Source organism: Oncorhynchus keta, chromosome 15, assembly GCF_023373465.1.
Source record: "Oncorhynchus keta strain PuntledgeMale-10-30-2019 chromosome 15, Oket_V2, whole genome shotgun sequence".
Classification (NCBI taxonomy): Eukaryota; Metazoa; Chordata; class Actinopteri; order Salmoniformes; family Salmonidae; genus Oncorhynchus; species Oncorhynchus keta.
This window is the reverse complement of record NC_068435.1, coordinates 43364032-43390892: the sequence shown is the minus strand read 5'-3', so window position 1 is coordinate 43390892 and position 26861 is coordinate 43364032. Positions and strand designations below refer to the sequence as shown.

General features: G+C 43.3%; 1 protein-coding gene across 4 annotated transcripts; it reads right to left on the bottom strand.

Annotated features, from left to right (window-relative positions):
- Window positions 1-449: 449 nt before the first annotated feature.
- On the bottom strand, window positions 450-25221 carry LOC118382603 (phosphatidylinositol 4-phosphate 5-kinase type-1 gamma-like). 4 transcript variants are annotated; one of them, XM_052464195.1, is made up of 19 exons: window positions 24767-25220; window positions 19094-19131; window positions 18778-18873; window positions 18366-18496; window positions 18008-18125; window positions 8861-9013; window positions 8205-8504; window positions 7673-7872; window positions 7408-7491; window positions 7248-7296; window positions 6580-6664; window positions 6257-6415; window positions 5924-6053; window positions 4041-4076; window positions 3849-3932; window positions 3156-3668; window positions 2195-2269; window positions 1756-1839; window positions 450-1657 (listed from the first exon to the last, which is right to left on the bottom strand). In XM_052464195.1, the coding sequence occupies exons 1-19, from the start codon at window positions 24882-24884 to the stop codon at window positions 1618-1620; spliced, it is 2493 nt and encodes an 830-aa protein (XP_052320155.1). In that variant the 5' UTR covers window positions 24885-25220; the 3' UTR covers window positions 450-1617. The 4 variants fall into 4 exon arrangements, with proteins under 4 accessions (XP_052320155.1, XP_052320158.1, XP_052320157.1 ...); XM_052464198.1 differs by lacking the exon at window positions 24767-25220 and adding an exon at window positions 19842-19996; XM_052464197.1 differs by lacking the exon at window positions 2195-2269 and having other exon boundaries at window positions 24767-25219.
- Between the last annotated feature and the right edge of the window lie 1640 nt (window positions 25222-26861).

Genomic DNA, 26861 nt, shown 5'->3' with positions numbered 1-26861 from the left:
GCAATATCTTATTTTCCTCACCAACCCTTTCGCTTTGTCACCCACGCACCCACGCACCCACTACCACACACACTATTTACAATTCACAAAATATATTTTTTTCTTCTTAGATGATGAAGAATGATATTATAGAACTACTGAGGAGTGTATGGACCTCCTTATAATTGAGTATTTTAACAATAATGATAATCATATTATTATTTTTGAAAGTTACGCTGAAGTTCAACACACTGTCCTGTGTGTGGCTCAGTCGCTTGCAACTCCAAGGGTGGTGGGTTTGATTCCCGCTGGAGCCACCCATCGGTACAAATGGATGCATGCATGACTGTGATTCGTTTAGGATTAAAGCGTCTACTAAATGGCATATATTACCATATGTTATATTACACCTACCCTAGCCCATTTGATCAAAATTAATTTTAAAAAAAAAATGAAACTGACCAGGGGAATATTTCTCAGTAAGGCAATAATAACACATTTATATGATCTTATATCACATTTGTTCAGTATACCTAAAAACAAAAGTCAAAAAAACATTCCCCAGCAATAGAGGAAACAAATAAAAACTGACCGCTTGACCCCCCTCCCTCCCCCCTCCCCTTTCTAGCTCTGACTTTGCTGATAGCTCCTTTATTGAGGAAATGTGTCCTCACTATGCATATGATATGCGATTGTCCCACCTAGCCATCTTAACATGAATGCACCAACTAACTGTAGGTTGCTCTGGATAAGAGCTTCTGCTAAATTACTCAAATGTAACATTTAAATGTAAAACAATGACAAAGATATGGTTTTAAAAAATAAAACATTTACAAAATGATAGTTTTAGAGGGCTAATAATAAAATAAAATGTTCAGGTTTTCATGACCATTCTGAAGACTCCAGTTATGCCCTGTGAGAACACGGAACACAGCACAATTCCAGACAGAAATGTTCATGATTCTCAACTTACATTATTGATTGAGCTGAATTTGAAACCACCACCATCAGACCAGTGAACACCACAAAACATTATAAAGAACTTGAGAAAAAAAAAATTCTGCTTCATAAAAAGACAAAACTCTCCAACATTTAACCATAGGAGTCAAAAACCTGACCAAGACAATATAACACATGATATTGCATTTGTGATACTACAGCACAGTTAACAAAAGACAAATATCATTCTTAACACAACAAGACCAACTAAAGTACTATTACGATAGTCTCTCTGGGCAGCCTTAGCTGATGTTTGGAAATGGTTGCAATATGGTTTTATTCAAAATACTCCCATTGAAGATTATGCATACTTTCATGTTTATGAGTTGATTTTGCGGCAAAGGGCACATGATTATTATAACACACGCATGTTGCATACTTGTATAGGACAATGTTAGGGTGTGTGAGTGTGAAGACGTGTGTGTTAGCATGCGTGTGTGTTACGAAGGTGTTGCCAAAGCAGAGAAATAACATTTTATTAATTTTTTTCCCCCACAGAATCCTTCTCCATCCATGTGGGTAAAACAAGCCTTCACATGCAGATTGGGCCACGAGGGTTACACAATGCCGTAGAAGCTTCATAGAGCTTCCTGGAGCGTCGCAAAGCATCACGGCTTCTGTCTGTAGTCTTCAATCCTCTCAAAGGGATTCGCTTACATTGGAGACTCCACTCAACTTACTGTTGAGAAAAATACATTTGAGCGAGATGGCGAGTTAGAGTTAGGGTATGAGTGAAGGAAACTTCTCTGTATGGGTATGGACGAAGTGCACACTTACTGTCTCGCTCTCCCCGTCAGAGCCAGGTCTGGACTCCGAGCCGTAGTGCAGAGGAGAGTACACCCAGCTCCTGTCCTCCTGATTCTGTTGTTACACCACCCAACCAGCAGGGGCAGCAGACACACAGGTCAGCATTCGCAGAAACCGGAGGAAGAGAGAGAAAAGTACATTTAGGGAGGAAGACCTTCCACACGTCCTAAATAGGTCTTCTAGCCCTATGTCGGGTGTTAATTGTTTAGTAGTTTTGCCATTTTGTCTCACACTTGTCCGATCCTTTCCGATCTAAGTTACACAAAGTGCCTAAGGGGCTATGTTAGGGGGTGATTTGAGGTGGGTTCTAGAAGCTCAGAATCAGGGGAATGAAGCCGACACCAGTCTACACCACTTGACATTACACTACGACGGACTATGGCTTGAGCAACCAGCAGCCGTGACTTACATTGCAGCTAGAGCTTGAGTTGAGCTTCTTACGACCCAGAATTGGGGAGTACACCCAATACCTCCCATCAGCATACTGATAATACACAAAACACGTGCATACACAAAGACACACAGACACACACACATGCACACACGGGTAAGGACAGGGGGGTAGATGAAGAGAAATGGAAAAGGAAGTGAGAGAAAAAGAGGGAGAATGGAGATAGCAAGAGAGACAGAGAGAGAGAGAGAGAGAGAGAGAGAGAGAGAGAGAGAGAGAGAGAGAGAGAGAGAGAGAGAGAGAGAGAGAGAGAGAGAGAGAGAGAGAGAGAGAGAGAGAGAGAGAGAGAGAGAGAGAGAGAGACAGAGAGACAGAGAGACAGAGAGAGAAGGATGTTGGGACAACATGGGTGGGGTGGGACAGTGGAGAGCGAGAGGAAAAAGAGAGTGAAAATGTGGAGGAGAATGGAATAATACATATTCAAAATGGATGACGAAAGAACATAATGTTGAATGAACCACCAGGCCAGATTGCTGTTGACAACCCATCATGATATGACTGGGGGATTATAAGAAGGAATCACATGACTGGATTAATATGGATCAGCCAGGCATGAGCAACACACATGCCACAAGCCAACATGCAATCCACACGACACAACACAAAAGAGACTTTTAGCACTGTATACTGTTCTCTCTCCCCGTTGCTATTTCAGCGGAATGTCTGTTATCAGGCATGTGGTGTCTCAGGGTTCAATCCAACCTCTTTATTGCAGGGAGAGTAACCGACATTGCCACATGCTTTCAAGCCACAATTTGTGATTAATGATCAATGACAGCAAACTACACAAACCCTCACCCTCATAGATCAACCACACTGTCCTTACTGCCTGACTGTAAGAAATCCAAAACCCCAGTAAACCACAAGAACTTCAGAGCTACACTCACACGCTGAAGACTGTTACACACCCACGACTTACAAAGTAGATGTCTGAGACTGGCACCTCCCCTCCAGTGAGTTGTGGCTGACGGACGAGGTGACAGATAGATGATTGGACGAAAAGCGTTCTACTGTCACCTGGGGACTCGGAGGGAGAGAGGAGGGAGGGGTGCTTGGAAGGAGGGGGGAAGAATGGGGGGGGGAGGAGGGAAGGGTGGAGGCGGGAGTGGTGGAAGAGGGCGAGTTGGAGGCTGGAGGGACTGCAGAGGGTGGAAGGGTGGAGGCGGTGTGAGCTGATGATTGATTGGTGGAGAAAGGACGAGTGGAAGAAGAAGGGAGAGTGGAGTTAGAGTGAGGGTGAGGGGCAGAGGAGGAAGGGACTGAGGGAGGAAGGGAGCGAGGGAGAGTGGAGGCTGGTGGGACTGAGCAGGGAGTAGTGGAGGATGGAGGGGCGGAGGAGGGAGGAGGGGTTGAAGGAGGTGTAGAGGAAGTGGTCTGTGTGATGACTTCCTCCTCTGTTGCTTTAGAATCCTGAAGGTCCTCTGGAACCACACTGTGACAGAAACACCGCTGTCAGACAGTTGATAACATACGTGTGTGTGTGCGTTCTTGTGTGTGTGTGTGTGTGTGTGTGTGTGTGTGTGTGTGTGTGTGTGTGTGTGTGTGTGTGTGTGTGTGTGTGTGTGTGTGTGTGTGTGTGTGTGTGTGTGTGTGTGTGTGTGTGTGTGTGTACCTGGTTGTAGGTTCCCTCTTCACCTCTACAGCTACAGTGATGGTCTGCTCGTGCACCACCACTACTTCCTGCTGTGGCCTGAAACTACATGGGACAGCACAGGAAGTGACATCGGACCATCGATTAGAGTCAGAATGGTCAGATGAGAAGAGATGTGTTAGATTGAAAGGGTATGAAATAAGACTGCTTTACCTCCCCTCACGGTCCCGTGGAGAGTGGGTTGGCCTCCTGTGGGGTAGAACAGGGACAGGTGAGTGTGTATCTGTAGGAGCGTGTGTGTGTTAGAGAAAAATATATACTTTTTTAGGGCCGATGATGATACCAATATTTTAGGCCAATATAATAAAATGTGAACATTTTGATGACAACATTTCCCAGAGACAGCCATGTATGCATGAATGCATCCATTTTAAAATCAAACAGCTAGCTAACACTACATAATATTTGCTAACAGGTCACATAGCCATCTTCTTAGCTAGCTTGCTTATTGCATGAATGTCCGGGCACCTCGACACAAGCATTATTATTCGTGAATTAGTGAATTAACTCAACTAATTCATTCAAGTTTGCAGACAACACAACAGTGGTAGGCATGATTACCAACAATGACGAGACATTCTACAGGGAGGAGGTGAGAGCCCTGGCGGAGTGGTGCCAGGAAAATAACCTCTCCATCAACGTCAACAAAACAAAGGAGCTGATCGTGGACTTCAGGAAACAGCAGAGAGAGCATGCCCCTATCCACATCGACAGGACCGCTTGGGAGAAGGTGGAAAGCTTCAAGTTCCTTGGCGTACACATCACTGACAATGTGACTGATGTCTTGAGATGTTGCTTCAATATATCCACATAATTTTCCTACCTCATGATGCCATCTATTTTGTGAAGTGCACCAGTCAAATACATCTGCAGTAAAGCACCCCCACAACATGGTGCTTCACGGTTGGGGGGGTGTTCTTCGGCTTGCAAGCCTCCCTCTTTTTCCTCCAAACATAATCATGGTCAAACAGTTCTATTTTTGTTTCATCAGACCAGAGGACATTTCTACAAAAAGTACGATATTTCTCCCCATGTGCATTTGCAAACCATAGTCTGGCTTTTTTATGGCGGTTTTGGAGCAGTGGCTTCTTCCTTGCTGAGCGGCCTTTCAGGTTATGTCGATACAGGACTCGTTTTTACTGTGGATATAGATACTTTTGTACCTGTTTCCTCCAGCATCTTCACAAGGTCCTTTACTGTTGTTCGGGGATATATTTGCACTTTTTGCACCAAAGTACGTTCATCTCTAGGAGATTGGTCCCATGGTGTTTATACTTGCGAACTATTGTTTGTACATATGAATGTGGTACCGTCAGGCTTTTGGAAATTGCTCCCAAAGATGAACCAGACTTGTGGAGGTCTTCAATTTATTTTGATTTTCCCATGATGTCTAGCAAAGAGGCACTGAGTTTGAAGGTAGGCCTTGAAATACATCCACAGGTACACCTCCAATTGACTCAAATTATGTCAATTAGCCTAACAGAAGCTCCTAAAGCCATGACATTATTTTCTGGAATTTTCCAAGCTGTTTAAAGGCACAGTCAATTTAGTGTATGTAAACTTCTGACCCACTGGAATTGTGATACTGTGAATTAGAAATTAAATAATCGGTCTGTAAACAATTGTTGGAAGAATTACTTGTGTCATGCACAACGTAGGTGTCCTAACCAACTTGCCAAGACTATAGTTAGTTCACAAGACATTTGTGGAGTGGTTGAAAAGCGAGTTTGAATGAATCCAACCTAAGTGTATGTAAACTTCCGACTTCAACTGTATGTGTATGCGACCAATAAAACACATTTCGATTTGATTTAACATTTGCAACAGGAGTTAGATTTTGGTCACTGTGTCAATTCACTTACTTCTGAATCCTGCACCTTTCCGTTAGAGAATGAGCTAGCTTTCTGCTGCTGCGGTCGTTCTCTAGTGTGTGTGTGTGTGTGTGTGTGTGTGTGTGTGTGTGTGTGTGTGTGTGTGTGTGTGTGTGTGTGTGTGTGTGTGTGTGTGTGTGTGTGTGTGTGTGTGTGTGTGTGTACCTGAAGCGTGGGTGTTCTGGTGTATCAAAGGGTGTGGTAGGGAGAGAGTTGTTTGAAGAGAGAGTGGTAGCGATGGATGCTGTGGTCGCATCCTCAAAAGATGGAGGAGTGTGGGGATGCTCTCTCAGACCTGAGAGGAGAGAAGAGAGAGAGACATGATTGTGATAGAGTATTAGTAATCTACCACCACAGCATGACACTTCACCCAAATAGCCGTGTGGGGAAAAAAGCTATTGGTCCTCAAATGCTTGTCGGCCATTTTGGCTCAAACAGGAGAGACAGTTTCCTTAGGTCAGCCTCTGTATGGATATGGAGTGTGGTAACCGTCTTTACCGTCCTCCTCCAGCAGAGGGAAGCCACGAGCCCCTCTGAGGTGCAGGTCTTCGTTCTCCTGGTTCTCCTCTCTCTCCACGGAAAGCTGTGTTTGGACACTGTTTTTGGGTGCGGGCAGAGCCCCCCCCCGCCCTCTCTTGGAGGGAGAAGACCTCAGGGCTGAAGGGGAGGGAGAGGCCAGAAAAAGAGGGTGGAGATGGACAAGAGAGAAAAGAGAAAGCAGTCAAGGGGAAAACTCGATGACTCAATCTCGAAATTGTTTGTGAGCTGAAATATCAAATAAAACGCTTGTTTCAAGGTGGTGTAATGTGTCTCCTACTCACAGCAGCTCTTTCTAAAGACAGTGGTGCTGCAGAACTTGTAGAACCTGTCTGCATAGAAACTGGGCCTGTGGACAGACACTGTGTCCTGAGAGAGATAGAGAAGGGGAAACCATCTCAGCAAACAAACCATCAAACACATCTGTACAGTCGGGCATAGGGAATTATTGAAATGGGAGGGTTAGTCCATGTCACCTTTACAAATGTCTAGTTGGTTCTAAAATAATAACCTACTAGCCATTCTCAGTATCAGACTAATGTTCCATCCATAGGTTACTCCTTAAAGGTTTAAGTACACCTTGTCTGTCTATATGCTGTTGACTGTCTGTGTTGAATTATGCAGCTGTGTGTAGAGCAGCTCGTCACCGGGCCTGTGTAAGCTGGAGGACTGGACTGCAGGTTGGCATTTGTTGTCATAAATCTTGTCCTGGAGGCACCAGCTGGCACAGCCACAATGTCATAAAATCATAAACCTAACCCTGACCTTAACCACACTGCTAACCCTAATGCCTTAAATGAAGAAAAGAAAAGCTCATTTTTGTTTTTATGATTTTTTCTCTCTCGATATAGACAATTTTGACTTTGCAGCTGGCCCATCTAACAGAAATCGCTCAGTTCTGCCTCCAAGGTAAGACTCATGACAATAAACGGCAACCTGCAACTGGACTCACCCCGTCACTGATCAGAGACTTCCACGAGTGCTCCAGTTTCTTGATTAGCCTGCAGGGCAATAAAAATGACTCAGTAATTCATACATCATCAAATTAGCACTGGTCCTTTTGATTAACAGGACATCAGTAGTAACTCAATGAGTGATTTGGTGAAATAGACCTGTAGGACTGCAGGATGTCGATAATTCCAATAAAGAGAAGGAGACGCTCTCCTTTACCATCCACAGCAGGAATGCCACCCATCCTGGAGAGAGAATATCTCATTTAGTGAGAGAGGACTCCAAGACACCGTGTGCGAGAGAGAGAGTGTGTGAGAGAGTGTGTGTGAGAATATCTCATTTAGTGGGAGAGGACTCCAAGACACCGTGTGTGCGTGTGTGTGTGTGTGTACATGCATGCCTGTGTGTGTCAGCTCGGTAACTCACGTAGCATCGTGGTCTAATGTGTCTCTACAAGCCTTCCCTCCCTGTATAGACTCCATGGCAGTAGAGTAGAGGGCTCTCTGGGCCTGAGGCTTCTTTTCATCGCCCCCTGCTGGTGAGCCCTGGGACTCTCTCACAGCCAGGCCCAGGTTATGGACCCCCAGCAGTAGACTGTAGTCCATGATCTTAAAGCTCTCGAGCACCTGGAGTACCACAGACAGAGAATGAAGGTCAGAATGAATGATCGGAGGATCTACCAGACAGCACAGACACACAGGTCATAATGGCTTTCATCCCCCCCTTCCTTCCACGTCTAATCTCTCCTCCTCTCTAGGCCAGTCTCTCTTTTGGGGTTTCCCCTGTAAGCCCATCCTAAACCACCCTACTCTCCTTCCCCTCTCCTCCCTCCCCTTCTCCTCCCCTCCTCCCTCTCTCACCAGACAGGGAGGGTCTTGACCAAAGCTCTGTATGTGTTACCCCCCCCCACCCTCTCCTCATATCCTCATAGCTCCTCATCCTCTCCTCCCTCTCTCACCAGACAGTCTCTCTGTAGGGTCTTTAGCAGGGCACTGTATGTATCCTGATCCAGGGTCAGTCCTTCCGGTACATCTGCTATAAAGTCCAGATCTTTAAAGGTGGGATTCGATTTCTCCCTCTCTTTCTTCGACGCACGGCGTTTATACGTGGAGCCCTTCAGGTCGAACTTGAGGTGCATGCGGACGGCGCGCGGTAACACATTGTTCATGACCACGATACGGATGTTTTTACCCCCAGACTGGACGCAGTAGAGACCAAAGAACTTAGGAAGCAGGGTCCTCGGGTTCTGATTCAGATTCTAGAGAGAGGAGGAGAGGAAGATGGGAGAAGAGGAAGGAGGAGAGTGAGAAAAGTATCATTCTGTGCCTATTGAAGTCTTCTTTACATGCAACAATGGGAAATGATATGGAGCCATCATATTGAGTATATAAGAATATTTTGAAGATAAATACACAACGCCGAGGAGGAGAGGACTAGAGTTAACAATTAATAGGAGTTGGTTTTCAGTTCAACATCTGTTTAGAATCTGTGGAATGTCACTCCTGAACTCCTGAGCTACGTGTGCCATGTTTTCATTGGTCTGTATATTGAGTCGGGAGCAGGATACTTGTTATTTGGCCATTGGAATGAAGGAGGGGCTTGTGACATACGGACCATGTAGTATCCCGGAAGTAGTTTCTGCAGAAACTCCGCCTCCTTGGCATTGACTGTTTTGATGATGAACTCGTCGTCCCTGGTTACGTAGAATATGGAGCCACTGGCACCGGGATTGGACAGCTCGATTAGGGGCTCATTACATAGAGAGTACTGAAGAGAAAGCACAGATATACACACAGGATACATCAGTGGGCCGTAGAGATAACATATAAAATGGCACCAACATTGGAGAGGTTCACATAGGACACTTTATAGGGTGCTTTAGATGGTCCTTCATTAGACACTTTATAGGGTGCTTTAGATGGTCCTTCATTAGACACTTTATAGGGTGCTTTAGATGGTCCTTCATTAGACACTTTATAGGGTGCTTTAGATGGTCCTTCATTAGACACTTTATAGGGTGTTTTAGATTGTGCTTCATTAGACACTTTATAGGGTGCTTTAGATGGTCCTTCAGACACTTTTAGGGTGCTTTAGATGGTCCTTCATTAGACACTTTATAGGGTGCTTTAGATGGTCCTTCATTAGACACTTTATAGGGTGCTTTAGATGGTCCTTCATTAGACACTTTATAGGGTGCTTTAGATGGTCCTTCATTAGACACTTTATAGGGTGCTTTAGATGGTCCTTCATTAGACACTTTATAGGGTGCTTTAGATGGTCCTTCATTAGACACTTTATAGGGTGCTTTAGATGGTCCTTCATTAGACACTTTATAGGGTGCTTTAGATGGTCCTTCATTAGACACTTTATAGGGTGCTTTAGATGGTCCTTCATTAGACACTTTATAGGGTGCTTTAGATGGTCCTTCATTAGACACTTTATAGGGTGCTTTAGATGGTCCTTCATTAGACACTTTATATGGTCCTTCATTAGACACTTTATAGGGTGCTTTAGATGGTCCTTCATTAGACACTTTATAGGGTGCTTTAGATGGTCCTTCATTAGACACTTTATAGGGTGCTTTAGATGGTCCTTCCTTCACTTTATAGGGTGCTTTAGATGGTCCTTCACTTTATAGGGTGCTTTAGATGGTCCTTCATTAGACACTTTATAGGGTGCTTTAGATGGTCCTTCATTAGACACTTTATAGGGTGCTTTAGATGGTCCTTCATTAGACACTTTATAGATGGTCCTTCATTAGACACTTTATAGGGTGCTTTAGATGGTCCTTCATTAGACACTTTATAGGGTGCTTTAGTGTCCTTTAGATGGTCCTTCATTAGACACTTTATAGGGTGCTTTAGATGGTCCTTCATTAGACACTTTATAGGGTGCTTTAGATGGTCCTTCATTAGACACTTTATAGGGTGCTTTAGATGGTCCTTCATTAGACACTTTATAGGGTGCTTTAGATGGTCCTTCATTAGACACTTTATAGGGTGCTTTAGATGGTCCTTCATTAGACACTTTATAGGGTGCTTTAGATGGTCCTTCATTAGACACTTTATAGGGTGCTTTAGATGGTCCTTCATTAGACACTTTATAGGGTGCTTTAGATGGTCCTTCATTAGACACTTTATAGGGTGCTTTAGATGGTCCTTCATTAGACACTTTATAGGGTGCTTTAGATGGTCCTTCATTAGACACTTTATAGGTGCTTTAGATGGTCCTTTTAGACACTTTATGGTGCTTTAGATGGTCCTTCATTAGACACTTTATAGGGTGCTTTAGATGGTCCTTCATTAGACACTTTATAGGGTGCTTTAGATGGTCCTTCATTAGACACTTTATAGGGTGCTTTAGATGGTCCTTCATTAGACACTTTATAGGGTGCTTTAGATGGTCCTTCATTAGACACTTTATAGGGTGCTTTAGATGGTCCTTCATTAGACACTTTATAGGGTGCTTTAGATGGTCCTTCATTAGACACTTTATAGGGTGCTTTAGATGGTCCTTCATTAGACACTTTATAGGGTGCTTTAGATGGTCCTTCATTAGACACTTTATAGGGTGCTTTAGATGGTCCTTCATTAGACACTTTATAGGGTGCTTTAGATGGTCCTTCATTAGACACTTTATAGGGTGCTTTAGATGGTCCTTCATTAGACACTTTATAGGGTGCTTTAGATGGTCCTTCATTAGACACTTTATAGGGTGCTTTAGATGGTCCTTCATTAGACACTTTATAGGGTGCTTTAGATGGTCCTTCATTAGACACTTTATAGGGTGCTTTAGATGGTCCTTCATTAGACACTTTATAGGGTGCTTTAGATGGTCCTTCATTAGACACTTTATAGGGTGCTTTAGATGGTCCTTCATTAGACACTTTATAGGGTGCTTTAGATGGTCTTCATTAGACACTTTATAGGGTGCTTTAGATGGTCCTTCATTAGACACTTTATAGGGTGCTTTAGATGGTCCTTCATTAGACACTTTATAGGGTGCTTTAGATGGTCCTTCATTAGACACTTTATAGGGTGCTTTAGATGGTCCTTCATTAGACACTTTTATAGATGGTGCTTTAGATGGTCCTTCATTAGACACTTTATAGGGTGCTTTAGATGGTCCTTCATTAGACACTTTATAGGGTGCTTTAGATGGTCCTTCATTAGACACTTTATAGGGTGCTTTAGATGGTCCTTCATTAGACACTTTATAGGGTGCTTTAGATGGTCCTTCATTAGACACTTTATAGGGTGCTTTAGATGGTCCTTCATTAGACACTTTATAGGGTGCTTTAGACTTTATAGGGTGCTTTAGATGGTCCTTCATTAGACACTTTATAGGGTGCTTTAGATGGTCCTTCATTAGACACTTTATAGGGTGCTTTAGATGGTCCTTCATTAGACATGGTCCTTTTATAGGGTGCTTTAGATGGTCCTTCATTAGACACTTTATAGGGTGTCCTTCATTAGACACTTTATAGGGTGCTTTAGATGGTCCTTCATTAGACACTTTATAGGGTGCTTTAGATGGTCCTTCATTAGACACTTTATAGGGTGCTTTAGATGGTCCTTCATTAGACACTTTATAGGGTGCTTTAGATGGTCCTTCATTAGACACTTTATAGGGTGCTTTAGATGGTCCTTCATTAGACACTTTATAGGGTGCTTTAGATGGTCCTTCATTAGACACTTTATAGGGTGCTTTAGATGGTCCTTCATTAGACACTTTATAGGGTGCTTTAGATGGTCCTTCATTAGACACTTTATAGGGTGCTTTGATGGTCCTTCATTAGACACTTTATAGGGTGCTTTAGATGGTCCTTCATTAGACACTTTATAGGGTGCTTTAGATGGTCCTTCATTAGACACTTTATAGGGTGCTTTAGATGGTCCTTCATTAGACACTTTATAGGGTGCTTTAGATGGTCCTTCATTAGACACTTTATAGGGTGCTTTAGATGGTCCTTCATTAGACACTTTATAGGGTGCTTTAGATGGTCCTTCATTAGACACTTTATAGGGTGCTTTTAGATGGTCCTTCATTAGACACTTTATAGGGTGCTTTAGATGGTCCTTTAGACACTTTATAGGGTGCTTTAGATGGTCCTTCATTAGACACTTTATAGGGTGCTTTAGATGGTCCTTCATTAGACACTTTATAGGGTGCTTTAGATGGTCCTTCATTAGACACTTTATAGGGTGCTTTAGATGGTCCTTCATTAGACACTTTATAGGGTGCTTTAGATGGTCCTTCATTAGACACTTTATAGGGTGCTTTATAGACACTTTATAGGGTGCTTTAGATGGTCCTTCATTAGACACTTTATAGGGTGCTTTAGATGGTCCTTCATTCATTAGACACTTTATAGGGTGCTTTAGATGGTCCTTCATTAGACACTTTATAGGGTGGTGCTTTAGATGGTCCTTCATTAGACACTTTATAGGGTGCTTTAGATGGTCCTTCATTAGACACTTTATAGGGTGCTTTAGATGGTCCTTCATTAGACACTTTATAGGGTGCTTTAGATGGTCCTTCATTAGACACTTTATAGGGTGCTTTAGATGGTCCTTCATTAGACACTTTATAGGGTGCTTTAGATGGTCCTTCATTAGACACTTTATAGGGTGCTTTAGATGGTCCTTCATTAGACACTTTATAGGGTGCTTTAGATGGTCCTTCTTCAGGTGCTTTAGACACTTTATAGGGTGCTTTAGATGGTCCTTCATTAGACACTTTATAGGGTGCTTTAGATGGTCCTTCATTAGACACTTTATAGGGTGCTTTAGATGGTCCTTCATTAGACACTTTATAGGGTGCTTTAGATGGTCCTTCATTAGACACTTTATAGGGTGCTTTAGATGGTCCTTCATTAGACTTTATAGGGTGCTTTAGATGGTCCTTCATTAGACACTTTATAGGGTGCTTTAGATGGTCCTTCATTAGACACTTTATAGGGTGCTTTAGATGGTCCTTCATTAGACACTTTATAGGGTGCTTTAGATGGTCCTTCATTAGACACTTTATAGGGTGCTTTAGATGGTCCTTCATTAGACACTTTATAGGGTGCTTTAGATGGTCCTTCATTAGACACTTTATAGGGTGCTTTAGATGGTCCTTCATTAGACACTTTAGGGTGCTTTAGATGGTCCTTCATTAGACACTTTATAGGGTGCTTTAGATGGTCCTTCATTAGACACTTTATAGGGTGCTTTAGATGGTCCTTCATTAGACACTTTATAGGGTGCTTTAGATGGTCCTTCATTAGACACTTTATAGGGTGCTTTAGATGGTCCTTCATTAGACACTTTATAGGGTGCTTTAGATGGTCCTTCATTAGACACTTTATAGGGTGCTTTAGATGGTCCTTCATTAGACACTTTATAGGGTGCTTTAGATGGTCCTTCATTAGACACTTTATAGGGTGCTTTAGATGGTCCTTCATTAGACACTTTATAGGGTGCTTTAGATGGTCCTTCATTAGACACTTTATAGGGTGCTTTAGATGGTCCTTCATTAGACACTTTATAGTGCTTTAGATGGTCCTTCATTAGACACTTTATAGGGTGCTTTGATGGTCCTTCATTAGACACTTTATAGGGTGCTTTAGATGGTCCTTCATTAGACACTTTATAGGGTGCTTTAGATGGTCCTTCATTAGACACTTTATAGGGTGCTTTAGATGGTCCTTCATTAGACACTTTATAGGGTGCTTTAGATGGTCCTTCATTCTTTATAGGGTGCTTTAGATGGTCCTTCATTAGACACTTTATAGGGTGCTTTAGATGGTCCTTCATTAGACACTTTTAGCTTTAGATGGTCCTTCATTAGACACTTTATAGGGTGCTTTAGATGGTCCTTCATTAGACACTTTATAGGGTGCTTTAGATGGTCCTTCATTAGACACTTTTATAGGGTGCTTTAGATGGTCCTTCATTAGACACTTTATAGGGTGCTTTAGATGGTCCTTCATTAGACACTTTATAGGGTGCTTTAGATGGTCCTTCATTAGACACTTTATAGGGTGCTTTAGATGGTCCTTCATTAGACACTTTATAGGGTGCTTTAGATGGTCCTTCATTAGACACTTTATAGGGTGCTTTAGATGGTCCTTCATTAGACACTTTATAGGGTGCTTTAGATGGTCCTTCATTAGACACTTTATAGGGTGCTTTAGATGGTCCTTCATTAGACACTTTATAGGGTGCTTTAGATGGTCCTTCATTAGACACTTTATAGGGTGCTTTAGATGGTCCTTCATTAGACACTTTATAGGGTGCTTTAGATGGTCCTTCATTAGACACTTTATAGGGTGCTTTAGATGGTCCTTCATTAGACACTTTATAGGGTGCTTTAGATGGTCCTTCATTAGACACTTTATAGGGTGCTTTAGATGGTCCTTCATTAGACACTTTATAGGGTGCTTTAGATGGTCCTTCATTAGACACTTTATAGACACTTTTGATGGTCCTTTTAGACACTTTATAGGGTGCTTTAGATGGTCCTTCATTAGACACTTTATAGGGTGCTTTAGATGGTCCTTCATTAGACACTTTATAGGGTGCTTTAGATGGTCCTTCATTAGACACTTTATAGGGTGCTTTAGATGGTCCTTCATTAGACACTTTATAGGGTGCTTTAGATGGTCCTTCATTAGACACTTTATAGGGTGCTTTAGATGGTCCTTCATTAGACACTTTATAGGGTGCTTTTTAGATGGTCCTTCATTAGACACTTTATAGGGTGCTTTAGATGGTCCTTCATTAGACACTTTATAGGTGCTTTAGATGGTCCTTTTAGATGGTCTTAGATTCCTTCATTAGACACTTTATAGGGTGCTTTAGATGGTCCTTCATTAGACACTTTATAGGGTGCTTTAGATGGTCCTTCATTAGACACTTTATAGGGTGCTTTAGATGGTCCTTCATTAGACACTTTATAGGGTGCTTTAGATGGTCCTTCATTAGACACTTTATAGGGTGCTTTAGATGGTCCTTCATTAGACACTTTATAGGGTGCTTTAGATGGTCCTTCATTAGACACTTTATAGGGTGCTTTAGATGGTCCTTCATTAGACACTTTATAGGGTGCTTTAGATGGTCCTTCATTAGACACTTTATAGGGTGCTTTAGATGGTCCTTCATTAGACACTTTATAGGGTGCTTTAGATGGTCCTTCATTAGACACTTTATAGGGTGCTTTAGATGGTCCTTCATTAGACACTTTATAGGGTGCTTTAGATGGTCCTTCATTAGACACTTTATAGGGTGCTTTAGATGGTCCTTCATTAGACACTTTATAGGGTGCTTTAGATGGTCCTTCATTAGACACTTTATAGGGTGCTTTAGATGGTCCTTCATTAGACACTTTATAGGGTGCTTTAGATGGTCCTTCATTAGACACTTTATAGGGTGCTTTAGATGGTCCTTCATTAGACACTTTATAGGGTGCTTTAGATGGTCCTTCATTAGACACTTTATAGGGTGCTTTAGATGGTCCTTCATTAGACACTTTATAGGGTGCTTTAGATGGTCCTTCATTAGACACTTTATAGGGTGCTTTAGATGGTCCTTCATTAGACACTTTATAGGGTGCTTTAGATGGTCCTTCATTAGACACTTTATAGGGTGCTTTAGATGGTCCTTCATTAGACACTTTATAGGGTGCTTTAGATGGTCCTTCATTAGACACTTTTAGGGTGCTTTAGATGGTCCTTCATTAGCTTTATAGGGTTTAGATGGTCCTTCATTAGACACTTTATAGGGTGCTTTAGATGGTCCTTCATTAGACACTTTATAGGGTGCTTTAGATGGTCCTTCATTAGACACTTTTATAGGGTGCTTTAGATGGTCCTTCATTAGACACTTTATAGGGTGCTTTAGATGGTCCTTCATTAGACACTTTATAGGGTGCTTTAGATGGTCCTTCATTAGACACTTTATAGGGTGCTTTAGATGGTCCTTCATTAGACACTTTATAGGGTGCTTTAGATGGTCCTTCATTAGACACTTTATAGGGTGCTTTAGATGGTCCTTCATTAGACACTTTATAGGCTTTAGTGCTTTAGATGGTCCTTCATTAGACACTTTTAGGGTGCTTTAGGGTGCTTTAGATGGTCCTTCATTAGACACTTTATAGGGTGCTTTAGATGGTCCTTCATTAGACACTTTATAGGGTGCTTTAGATGGTCCTTCATTAGACACTTTATAGGGTGCTTTTAGATGGTCCTTCATTAGACACTTTATAGGGTGCTTTAGATGGTCCTTCATTAGACACTTTATAGGGTGCTTTAGATGGTCCTTCATTAGACACTTTATAGGGTGCTTTAGATGGTCCTTCATTAGACACTTTATAGGGTGCTTTAGATGGTCCTTCATTAGACACTTTATAGGGTGCTTTAGATGGTCCTTCATTAGACACTTTATAGGGTGCTTTAGATGGTCCTTCATTAGACACTTTATAGGGTGCTTTAGATGGTCCTTCATTAGACACTTTATAGGGTGCTTTAGATGGTCCTTCATTAGACACTTTATAGGGTGCTTTAGATGGTCCTTCATTAGACACTTTATAGGGTGCTTTAGATGGTCCTTCATTAGACACTTTATAGGGTGCTTTAGATGGTCCTTCATTAGACACTTTAGGGTGCTTTAGATGGTCCTTCATTAGACACTTTATAGGGTGCTTTAGATGGTCCTTCATTAGACACTTTATAGGGTGCTTTATGGTCCTTCATTAGACACTTTATAGGGTGCTTTAGATGGTCCTTCATTAGACACTTTTAGGGTGCTTTAGATGGTGCTTTATAGGGTGATGGTCCTTCATTAGACACTTTATAGGGTGCTTTAGATGGTCCTTCATTAGACACTTTATAGGCTGCTTTAGATGGTCCTTCATTAGACACTTTATAGGGTGCTTTAGATGGTCCTTCATTAGACACTTTATAGGGTGCTTTAGATAGTCCTTCATTAGACACTTTATAGGGTGCTTTAGATGGTCCTTCATTAGACACTTTATAGGGTGCTTTAGATGGTCCTTCATTAGACTCTTTATAGTGTTTCTACAGCTCCCTGAAGTGGAGTCTGGAAGGTCAGATAAACACAGGGGCTTGAACAGGCTTAAGGGGAGAGATTGAAGATCCTCTGTCCCTACACACTGAGGAGAATTTACATACCCCCGCACTCTCTCTTTTTCTGAGAACAACTACGAATGTCGCGGAATGGATTCCTCATGCTGGATTAATACAGTGAGTCAAATATTCTATTTTCCGACCATTGTAAAACCATGCATGTACATAGAAACGCATAGAAACAGACACCCCAACTTTGCTTCTGAGTTGGCCTAGACTATAACGGAGTGTCTACTGTTATCAGCTTGGAGCTTTACAAAGAAAGTCTTAGTACTCTAATCTCCATCTGGTGCAGGTAGTGTGAGGTTATTGGAGTGACTGTGTGTGTGCACGTGTGCATGTGCACGTCTTTACAGGATGTGTGTCAGGGTGTGTGTGTGTGTGTGTGTGTCCGCCTGTGTGTTAATCAATCGGTGCATATCTCTCCTGCACCTTCACTGACTGGCCTAGTTGAAGAAAGGTCAAATTAAATATGCATTCCAGTGTGTGTGTGTGGCCAGGGGCATATGCTTCCTTGAAAAATCCAAATGATGTCATGTTGTGCAAATAATCACCTGATGTAGGATACTACATTTAACCTAGATATTAACAAGACTATCTGTGGTGTTTTCACTATGGTTACTGTCTCTCACCAGGTAGTCATCGGGTCGGATCCCAAACAGCTCTCGGAAGTAGCGGAAGGCCACTGGGGCGTAGGTCTTAAACCTGAAGTCTGGGTAGTGATGTGCAGGAGTCAGGTTACTGCCCTCACTGGTGAGAAGAGGGAGAGAATAGGGGGTTGGGAGCCAGACAGAGAGAAAGACAGGGCAGATAACGGGGCATCGTACTAGAGAGCACTTCACATTGGAGGTGTTTTAAGTGTCTATGCACACACACACACACACACACACAACACAACACAACACAACACAATACACAACACACACACACACACACACACCCTCCCCATTTACAAACACATCTGCCATCCATACACAATCAGAAACACACCTGGGGAAGAAAATGCTCTCCACCACATAGAAGTCCTGCATGAGGACATCTCTCTCTGGCTTGGAGCTCAGGTTGCCCACCGTGTAGCCGATGCCCAGCTGGATGGCACCTTTCAGGGCAGAGGACGTGGTCTGTAGGGCACAGGCAGTCTGGTTACAAATCCCAAGTCACTTAAATAGAGCCATGAAAACGAACATGAGGGAGGAAGAGGATGAAATGAGGACAAGTGAGATAGGAGAAGTAAAATAAGTGCAGAAAGGTCCGGGGAGAGGAAGAAAACAGAGAGGTAAGACAAGAAGAGAGGGAAAACAGGTATAAAACGAAGGAGAGGGCAGAAAGGGAAGAGAAGCAGACTGGGAGGATGAGGGAGGGAGGAGAGAAAGTGATACAGAAGAGGAAAGGAGTAGTGTACCTTCTTGTAGGTGGTCTCTCCAGAGGCGTCTACTCTCCTGTGGCCAATCTTCTTCTCCTGACCTGGGCCTAGACCCTGAGCTGTGGGGGACGGCATCTGAGGGAGAAAAGGGGGGTTACTTTGTGGGTTACTTACACTGCAGTGCACGCTTTACTGCATAAAACAATGTCATTTTAGGTGTTTGTGTGTGTGTGTGTGTGTGTGTGTGTGTGTGTGTGTGTGTGTGTGTGTGTGTGTGTGTGTGTGTGTGTGTGTGTGTGTGTGTGTGTGTGTGTGTGTGTGTGTGTGTGTGTGTGTGTGTAAAACTAGCCCTCACCTCGCTTGTTATTGTAGCCCTCCTAGGACCAGCGTCTTCTGTTGAAGAACAGAGAAGACAGCAGGAGAGAACATCAATGCATGACTAAGTGTGAGACACATGCAGGAACCAGGAAAAAGGGTTCCAGGGCAAAGTATGCACCGGTTATTGCCAGCAGTGTACTAAAAGACTGAAACCAAAGCTACACACATCAGTGTTCATGCACTGTATCTACACGACTATTAAAAGGTGTATTCCCTCTGGAAAGTATCAGTGGCGAAGTGAAGATGGCCCAACCGGAGCTTGTCTACTATCACCATCTTGGACACCATCCACGACACATACTGACATTACTGACACACACACACACACACACACACACACACACACACACACACACACACACACACACACACACACACACACACACACACACACACACACACACACACACACACACACACACGGACCTATCCATCAAATACCTTATGCTGCGCTTGGATTCTTTACACCTGGTTCTCGGCTCAAATAGCATTACAGACGTAGAAATACAATGCAGCAGAGTGTAGTTAACCAACACCGATGCCCAGGATTAAAATAACAAATTCAATCAGAATATCCACAGGTAGTAGTTGAAGGCTAATCCTTCATGGATATGTACACAAGCACTGCCAGACACAACCCAGGAAACAATTCTACATATATTCATATCTTTAATACCCTGAGTATGTGTAAACATATCTACCCTGAAGAGTTTTGAATGTCTCACCCAACTCTTTGTCACTCGAGCCTGAACGTGCAACGCTAATCCAGTTGTAGCCACCAAAAACACACAAAAATACCAAAACACCTCAAAACTCAGACCTGACGGTAGTTTGTGTCTGCGTTTAATGTAGATATAATCTATTTCTAGAGCAGATCTGTCCTGGGAAGGTGACTCTTTAGGATCGACAGGCTCTCTAATCTGAACTCCCTGTCATTGGTTGACACCACCACCGTCTCCCAGGAGACCGGATGCCCTGAGCAGCCAATCAGAGTGCAGGATTAAGAGGGGTGCCAGCCACCGGATCAACCAGCGCCAGGAAGTTGGCCCGTGAAAAGAAAGAGAGAGACTTACAGATGAGTGAGAGAGAAGGACAGATAGACACACACACCAGAGACGAAACAATGGGACACACTCGAGCCGACCCAATCTCGTTAGTCATCGACCTAAAGGTCTAGCAATGACACTGGGCTAATGACCATCAGACAACAGATCAGCTTCTGGAAGGTTGTCTTGCGAGCAGGGTCTTTTTGGCAGGAGTTTGCCAGTCACGCAAAGTTCTAATTCCTAATTATATATGAGGAACATTTAGAAAGATGGAACACACAGACTCGAACCCAGACACAACGCTCAGACAGACAAAACACTCAACAGACAGAACACAGAGGTAGAAAGAACACTCGGACACGAAACGTGTGTACAGAACACCGAGGGGGAAAAAACACTCAGGACGGAACATTCAGACAGACATAACTCTCAGAACCATCCCGAGACAGAAAACGGAGAAAGAGCACACGGACGGAACTGACGGAAAGACGGAACGCTCAGATGGAGGAGCACTCGGATGGAACGCAAACAGAATTGAACACTCAAACAAAAACCTTCGGAATCGAACACTCAGGTAGTGAGGGAAATTGTGCTGTAGGATTGAGGCCAGTCATAGTACGCTGTGGAGCTATCCTCAAAGGACAACTATTACTACACAGTACACTACTAGCCATGCTTCCAAGTCTCATTCCTCACTCAGTTAGCCAGGAGCAAAGCGAGAAACGTGGGTCTGTGCCGAAGACACTGGCATCCTTACACGCTCAACAGTTCATTTTGCAATATAGACTGAAAAGACAGAAGGTTTCAGATCATAAAATGACTGATTGGGTTTCCAGAGGTATCGACATTTCCAGGGACTGCGTTGGAATTTGTAGCCATTAGACTGTTCGGCATGTGTGGGTTTTATGGTAGGAAGAGGATTAGGCCTCTCACTGGTCAGCTCAGAAGATGGCCGACTGATGGCGTGTGTTATTGAGACGTAAACAAGACTTGTGTAAGACTGTCTAATAGCACAACACTGCCGACTAGGGGATAGAGCTGTTACTTGCAAGCGTGCACACACGCGCACGTGCACACGATGCTGTACACACAAGTGTGCTCCCAGGCACACACACATCCCTCATTTCCAACGTAGGAGATTTGAGACAATTTCCCTCAGGCTTGAGCAGGTGCAGTTTTGGGCTGGTGCCAACACTTAGTAAGAGAAATCAGACTGCTCAGATAGCAATGTAAACTGAGTGTACAAAACCTTAAAAACACCTGCTCTTTCCCAGACAGACTGACCAGGTGAATCCAGGTGAAAGCTCTGATGCCCCACTTGTTAAATCCACTTCAATCAGTGTAGATGAAGGGGAGGAGACAAGTTAAAAAAGGATATTTAAGCCTTGAGACAATTGAGATATGGATTGTGTATGTGTGCAATTCAGAGGGTGAATGGGCAAGACAAAAGATTGAATTGCCTTTGAACGGGGTTTGGTAGTAGGTGTGAGGCGCACCGGTTTGTGTCAAGAACTGCAACGCCTCTGGGTTTTTCACGCTCAACAGTTTCCTGTGTGTGTAAAGAATGGTCCACCACCCAAAGGACATCGAGCCAACTTGACACAACTGTGGGAAGCATTGGAGTTAACATGGGCCAGCATCCCTGTGGAACACTTTCAACATCTTGTAAAGTCCAAACCCCGACTAATGGAGGTTGTTCTGAGGGCTGTTCTGAGGGCAAAGGGGTGAGATGGTTAATAGAGAGAGAAAAGAGGAGAGAAAGAGAAACGCGACTAAAAATAGAAGAGAAATAGAAGAGAGAGGAAGAGAGGGGCTAGAGGTCTGCTGGATGAGGCTTGTACCAGATGCCAGTCTCTAGCGCCATCACTAGTCTAAGTGCTGCTGATAAGCAGATTACAGCAGATAATGGTCTGCTACTCTGTGTGTGTGTGTGTGTGTGTGTGTGTGTGTGTGTGTGTGTGTGTGTGTGTGTGTGTGTGTGTGTGTGTGTGTGTGTGTGTGTGTGTGTGTGTGTGTGTGTGTGTGTGTGTGTGTGTGTGTGTGTGTGTGCGCGTTGGGGGAGTTGCTGCTTCTCTACAGATGGGAAACTGTAAAAATTCAATAGGGAAATTACTGCAAGAAGAACTGCTAAGAAAACCAGTCAATTATGTTGTACAAATCAAATGTGTGTGTCAACTACGAACACAAACACCCCTGTTGCCCATTCAATTTCCATTTACTCCATGTGCAATAGGGAATCTGCCATGGTATTGAAATTCACTGTTCCTACTCCGTACTGTTCATTCCCTCATACTTGGCTTGACAAAGGAGGAAAGCACAAGTGTGTGTGTGTGTGTGTGTGTGTGTGTGTGTGTGTGTGTGTGTGTGTGTGTGTGTGTGTGTGTGTGTGTGTGTGTGTGTGTGTGTGTGTGTGTGTGTGTGTGTGTGTGTGTGTGTGTGTGTGTGTGTGTGTGTGTGTGTGTCTGTCTGTGTGTGTGTGTGTGTGTGTGTGTGTGTGTGTGTGTGTGTGTGTGTGTGTGTGTGTGTGTGTGTGTGTGTGTGTGTGTGTGTGTGTGTGTGTGTGCAGTGTGCAGTGTTCAACTCTGCTTAAACAGCTTCGCTGACAGGAAACACAGAAGATGGAGTACAGCTTGATGGTTTAACATGAACCAAACCATCCATCTGTAACACATACACACATACTGCTTCCAGTTCACCTCGGACTCTTGTCTTATCATCTTTAAATAAAGGCCGCTTACATTATACTGCTGTTATACCAGAGTAATAGCATTGGAACTATGCAATAGTCTATTGTGACAGGATCAAAAACTGAGTAGCTGGCCAGCGCACGTGAGAGATTTGGTTCTGGGTTCTGTAATAGACATCCTGTAACAGACTAGAATACTATGAAGGACTAAGACAGTTTTCTGTTCTTCCATTACAATTGCGCGTTTGCTTACATACATATCTGGTACAAGGTGTTCTTCCTATATTCTAGGATTATTGTAATATAGGCTAAACTGTGGCGCTGTAACAGACTCTATATAGTCTGTTCTCCTGGTCATTCAGTGTACACTCAGGTAAAGCTGGGGCAGAGAGGCTCAGGGCATTTTTGTTCATTTATAATTCAACGTCATGTATTAAGTTTCTATCTGCTTCCTGGTGTTTCATCTTTAATTGTAACACTTTTATGTGACAAAGACATTGGCCTAGTTTGATCTCTAAAGGGAAAAGGGGGGATACCTAGTCAGTTGTACTACTGACTGCATCCAACTGAAATGTGTCTTCCGCGGTGAGGCGGGATACCTTAATCGACATCCTACGATTAAATAAGATAGTGGAGATGACGATCAAAGAATCATGTAGATAGTCTGAGGCGGGATACCTTAATCGACATCCCACGATTAAATAAGATAGTGGAGATGACGATCAAAGAATCATATAGATAGTCTGTTAGACAGACAGACAGACAGACAGACAGACAGACAGACAGACAGACAGACAGACAGACAGACAGACAGACAGACAGACAGACAGACAGACAGACAGACAGACAGACAGACAGACAGACAGACAGACAGACAGACAGACAGACAGACAGACAGACAGACAGACAGACAGACAGACAGACAGACAGACAGACAGACAGACAGACAGACAGACAGACAGACAGACAGACAGACAGACAGACAGACAGACAGACAGACAGACAGACAGACAGACAGACAGACAGACAGACAGACAGACAGACAGACAGACAGACAGACAGACAGACAGACAGACAGACAGACAGACAGACAGACAGACAGACAGACAGACAGACAGACAGACAGACAGACAGACAGACAGACAGACAGACAGACAGACAGACAGACAGACAGACAGACAGACAGACAGACAGACAGACAGACAGACAGACAGACAGACAGACAGACAGACAGACAGACAGACAGACAGACAGACAGACAGACAGACAGACAGACAGACAGACAGACAGACAGACAGACAGACAGACAGACAGACAGACAGACAGACAGACAGACAGACAGACAGACAGACAGACAGACAGACAGACAGACAGACGTATACAATCATGAGCTTGACTGTGGAGGCCCGATTCCCTCTCATTTTGATAGAAATTGACCATGATCTGATGCCACAGACTGGCAGACATGACCTTTAATTGGGTTCCGAACTAGACAGTTTGTCTTGACTTGTTTCACATAGTCAGGCCCTGGACATTGCCTGCCAACTAATGCATGCTGTACATTTTAATCAGGACGAGGTCAGCTTCTGAATGCTCAATGTCTGCATTAATTCATTAGGCTTTTGCTTTTGGTGGTTGCTGGCAGCTTGTCCTTGTCTTTAGAAATAGCAGGATGACCATCTTGGTTAGTTATAAGCCTATTACCATAAATTATTTCTTAGGTCTGGAAACTGACAGATAATTTAGTCTACTGAGACAAACCATAATTGACAGCTGGACCAAAACCTGAATGAACCCTTATACTCCCCGTCGAACGTTGCCAGCGCTCTCCTGACAGTTTAGCTCATCTGAACAATCTCTCATGCAAATGTATTTGGTCAATTAAACTAGTGTCATAGTAAAGCCCAGACATACGAACCCATGTCTCCAGAATGCAGCTTGAGAGAGAGGCCGGCCGTATCCATCTTGTCCGATCTACCCGCCCCCGATGTGGGCATGCCTCCCCCGGCCTCCCCCGCTGGCGCAGTCTCATCCATTTACAATTCCAGGATAAGCGTCGCGATATAATGTCCTTTGTTGATGCAAGGGCAAATGCGAAATGTAGCCTACAGGACACTCTGACATCACGTTGAATAGGCTCAATACGTGGCCTCAACGGCATTTCTTCAACACCACTCTTATTTTCATCGTGGTAATTGTACGCCCATGAATACAAACAATAGCCTATTGGTGTTGCCTTGTCGGATACACTACCGCTATAACCTAGGCAACTGCTCGCCTCGCTCCTTTATAAACCTAGCAGCGTTGCATGACAGCGGCGGCTGCGTCATTCCCGTAGGAGAGTCTGTCGTGCCATGTCATTGGAGCATCTCTCTCTCTCTCTCTCTCTCTCTCTCTCTCTCTCTCTCTCTCTCTCTCTCTCTCTCTCTCTCTCTCTCCTCTTGCGGTTGGCATGCTCATGTAGAATGACAGAAATCCAGTCTATGCGAAATCAACTCGTAATTTCATTTGGCATGTTTGTCCACTAAATGTTGCCGGGATGGGTAGCCTACTGAGGAGCAAGAAGGATTTCCGTTCCGAATTGGAAAATAAAGATACACTCTTTTCCACACAGAGTAAAGATCTTGCAACAACACTGTCATAAAATAGCTCTTTCATTATAGCACGTAGCTGTCACTATTGAGTTGTACAATAAGTGTGTGCTGTAAGGCGGCTTACAATTGCAGACCGTAAACCCACACTATGCCAGTAGCTTTCAGTTTATTCTTCATTCAATCAAATGCAATTACAATAAACACCTTCGGATTGTCATGCAATAACACTGGTACGTAAATGTTTGTTAGACATTCATTTCAGTGCTCTGGGGGGGCAGTCATTCTCATCTTGGTTGGGGTGGGTTTTGACAGGGGGTTCAGTGTGTTAGCAGCTACATCAGTTGTGTGTGTTAGGGACGCGCATCTTTCCCTTTCAAGACGATTGGATACATGGAACGATAGTTAAAAAAAAATATTCGTTGCAACTCGGTTTGATTAGAGAACAAACCGATGCGATTCGGTTCGATGCACTAACACGTTCACTGTCCATATTCATCTGCTGCTGATGGAGCTCGTGGGCTGGGCCTCTCTGAGGTGGAACTTCCTCCTTTTCCGCAGCAACCAGTTATCCGGGTCAATAGCATCACTTTTTCTTCCGTCCCTCTCCCCGCCCCTACCTATTATTTAGTATATGTAAAGACAGGATTAAATCAAGAATAGTCTGATGGGTGACTATATTAGCCTATCACTCGTGAATGATATATTATCACGTGCGAATGATGCCCAGCTTGTTGGCAGTAAAAGGCAAGAAACAGTGCAAGTCTTTATTTTTGCGACTTTTTCAAATTATAGTCGCACACCTAATGTAGCGTATCCCATAGGCCTGTATGTTTTGGCAAGGTTTGTATCACTAAAGTTGCCAAATAACTTATTCAAATTAAGCACATAAATCCACTTTACAACAGGTGTAGAGCCTAAATGGTATACGCAGCGCATGTGTAGTTTGGGGAAGCTCATTTTCACCATAAATATCCACCATTATAATGAAAGCATTGCAGGCATAAACGCATTTGCAGTCATTTTTGATAATGGTGTTTTCCCGTTAATTGATTTTATTTTGGAACATTTGCGTCATAGTCTACTGTCGTGTGAGCATTGCTGCGTTTATAATCTGAAGAAATAGCCTAATAGTTCATCAACGATTTAAGATAAACGTTCTGATCTGTTGCATCAGCCTTTTAAATGTTTTTTTTTATGATGTGAGTGGTTGTATTAATTTGGCATCCCACGACTGTCCCAGACTATGTTTGGAACATTTATTTCATGCACAGAATAGGTCAACCTTTGTACTACGGGGGATAGTAGATTGACATAGGCTAGTGGTTTTTGCTGTTTATTAGGCCTATTTTTTTTTGGCTGACATAAAGTAAATGTGGACAGTTCTTCCAATATCTTCAATATATGCCTCAGAATTGGATA

Coding starts and splice junctions, on each gene's coding strand:
- LOC118382603 (XM_052464195.1), bottom strand. CDS start 24,884: ATGGATGAGACTGCGCCAGCGGGGGAGGCCGGGGGAGGCATGCCCACA. Junction 9,014..18,007: donor TCCGACCCGATGACTACCTG/GTGAGAGACAGT, acceptor CTTTCTCTTCAG/TACTCTCTATGTAATGAGCC. Junction 6,054..6,256: donor CCCTCTGCTGGAGGAGGACG/GTAAAGACGGTT, acceptor CTCTCCTCTCAG/GTCTGAGAGAGCATCCCCAC.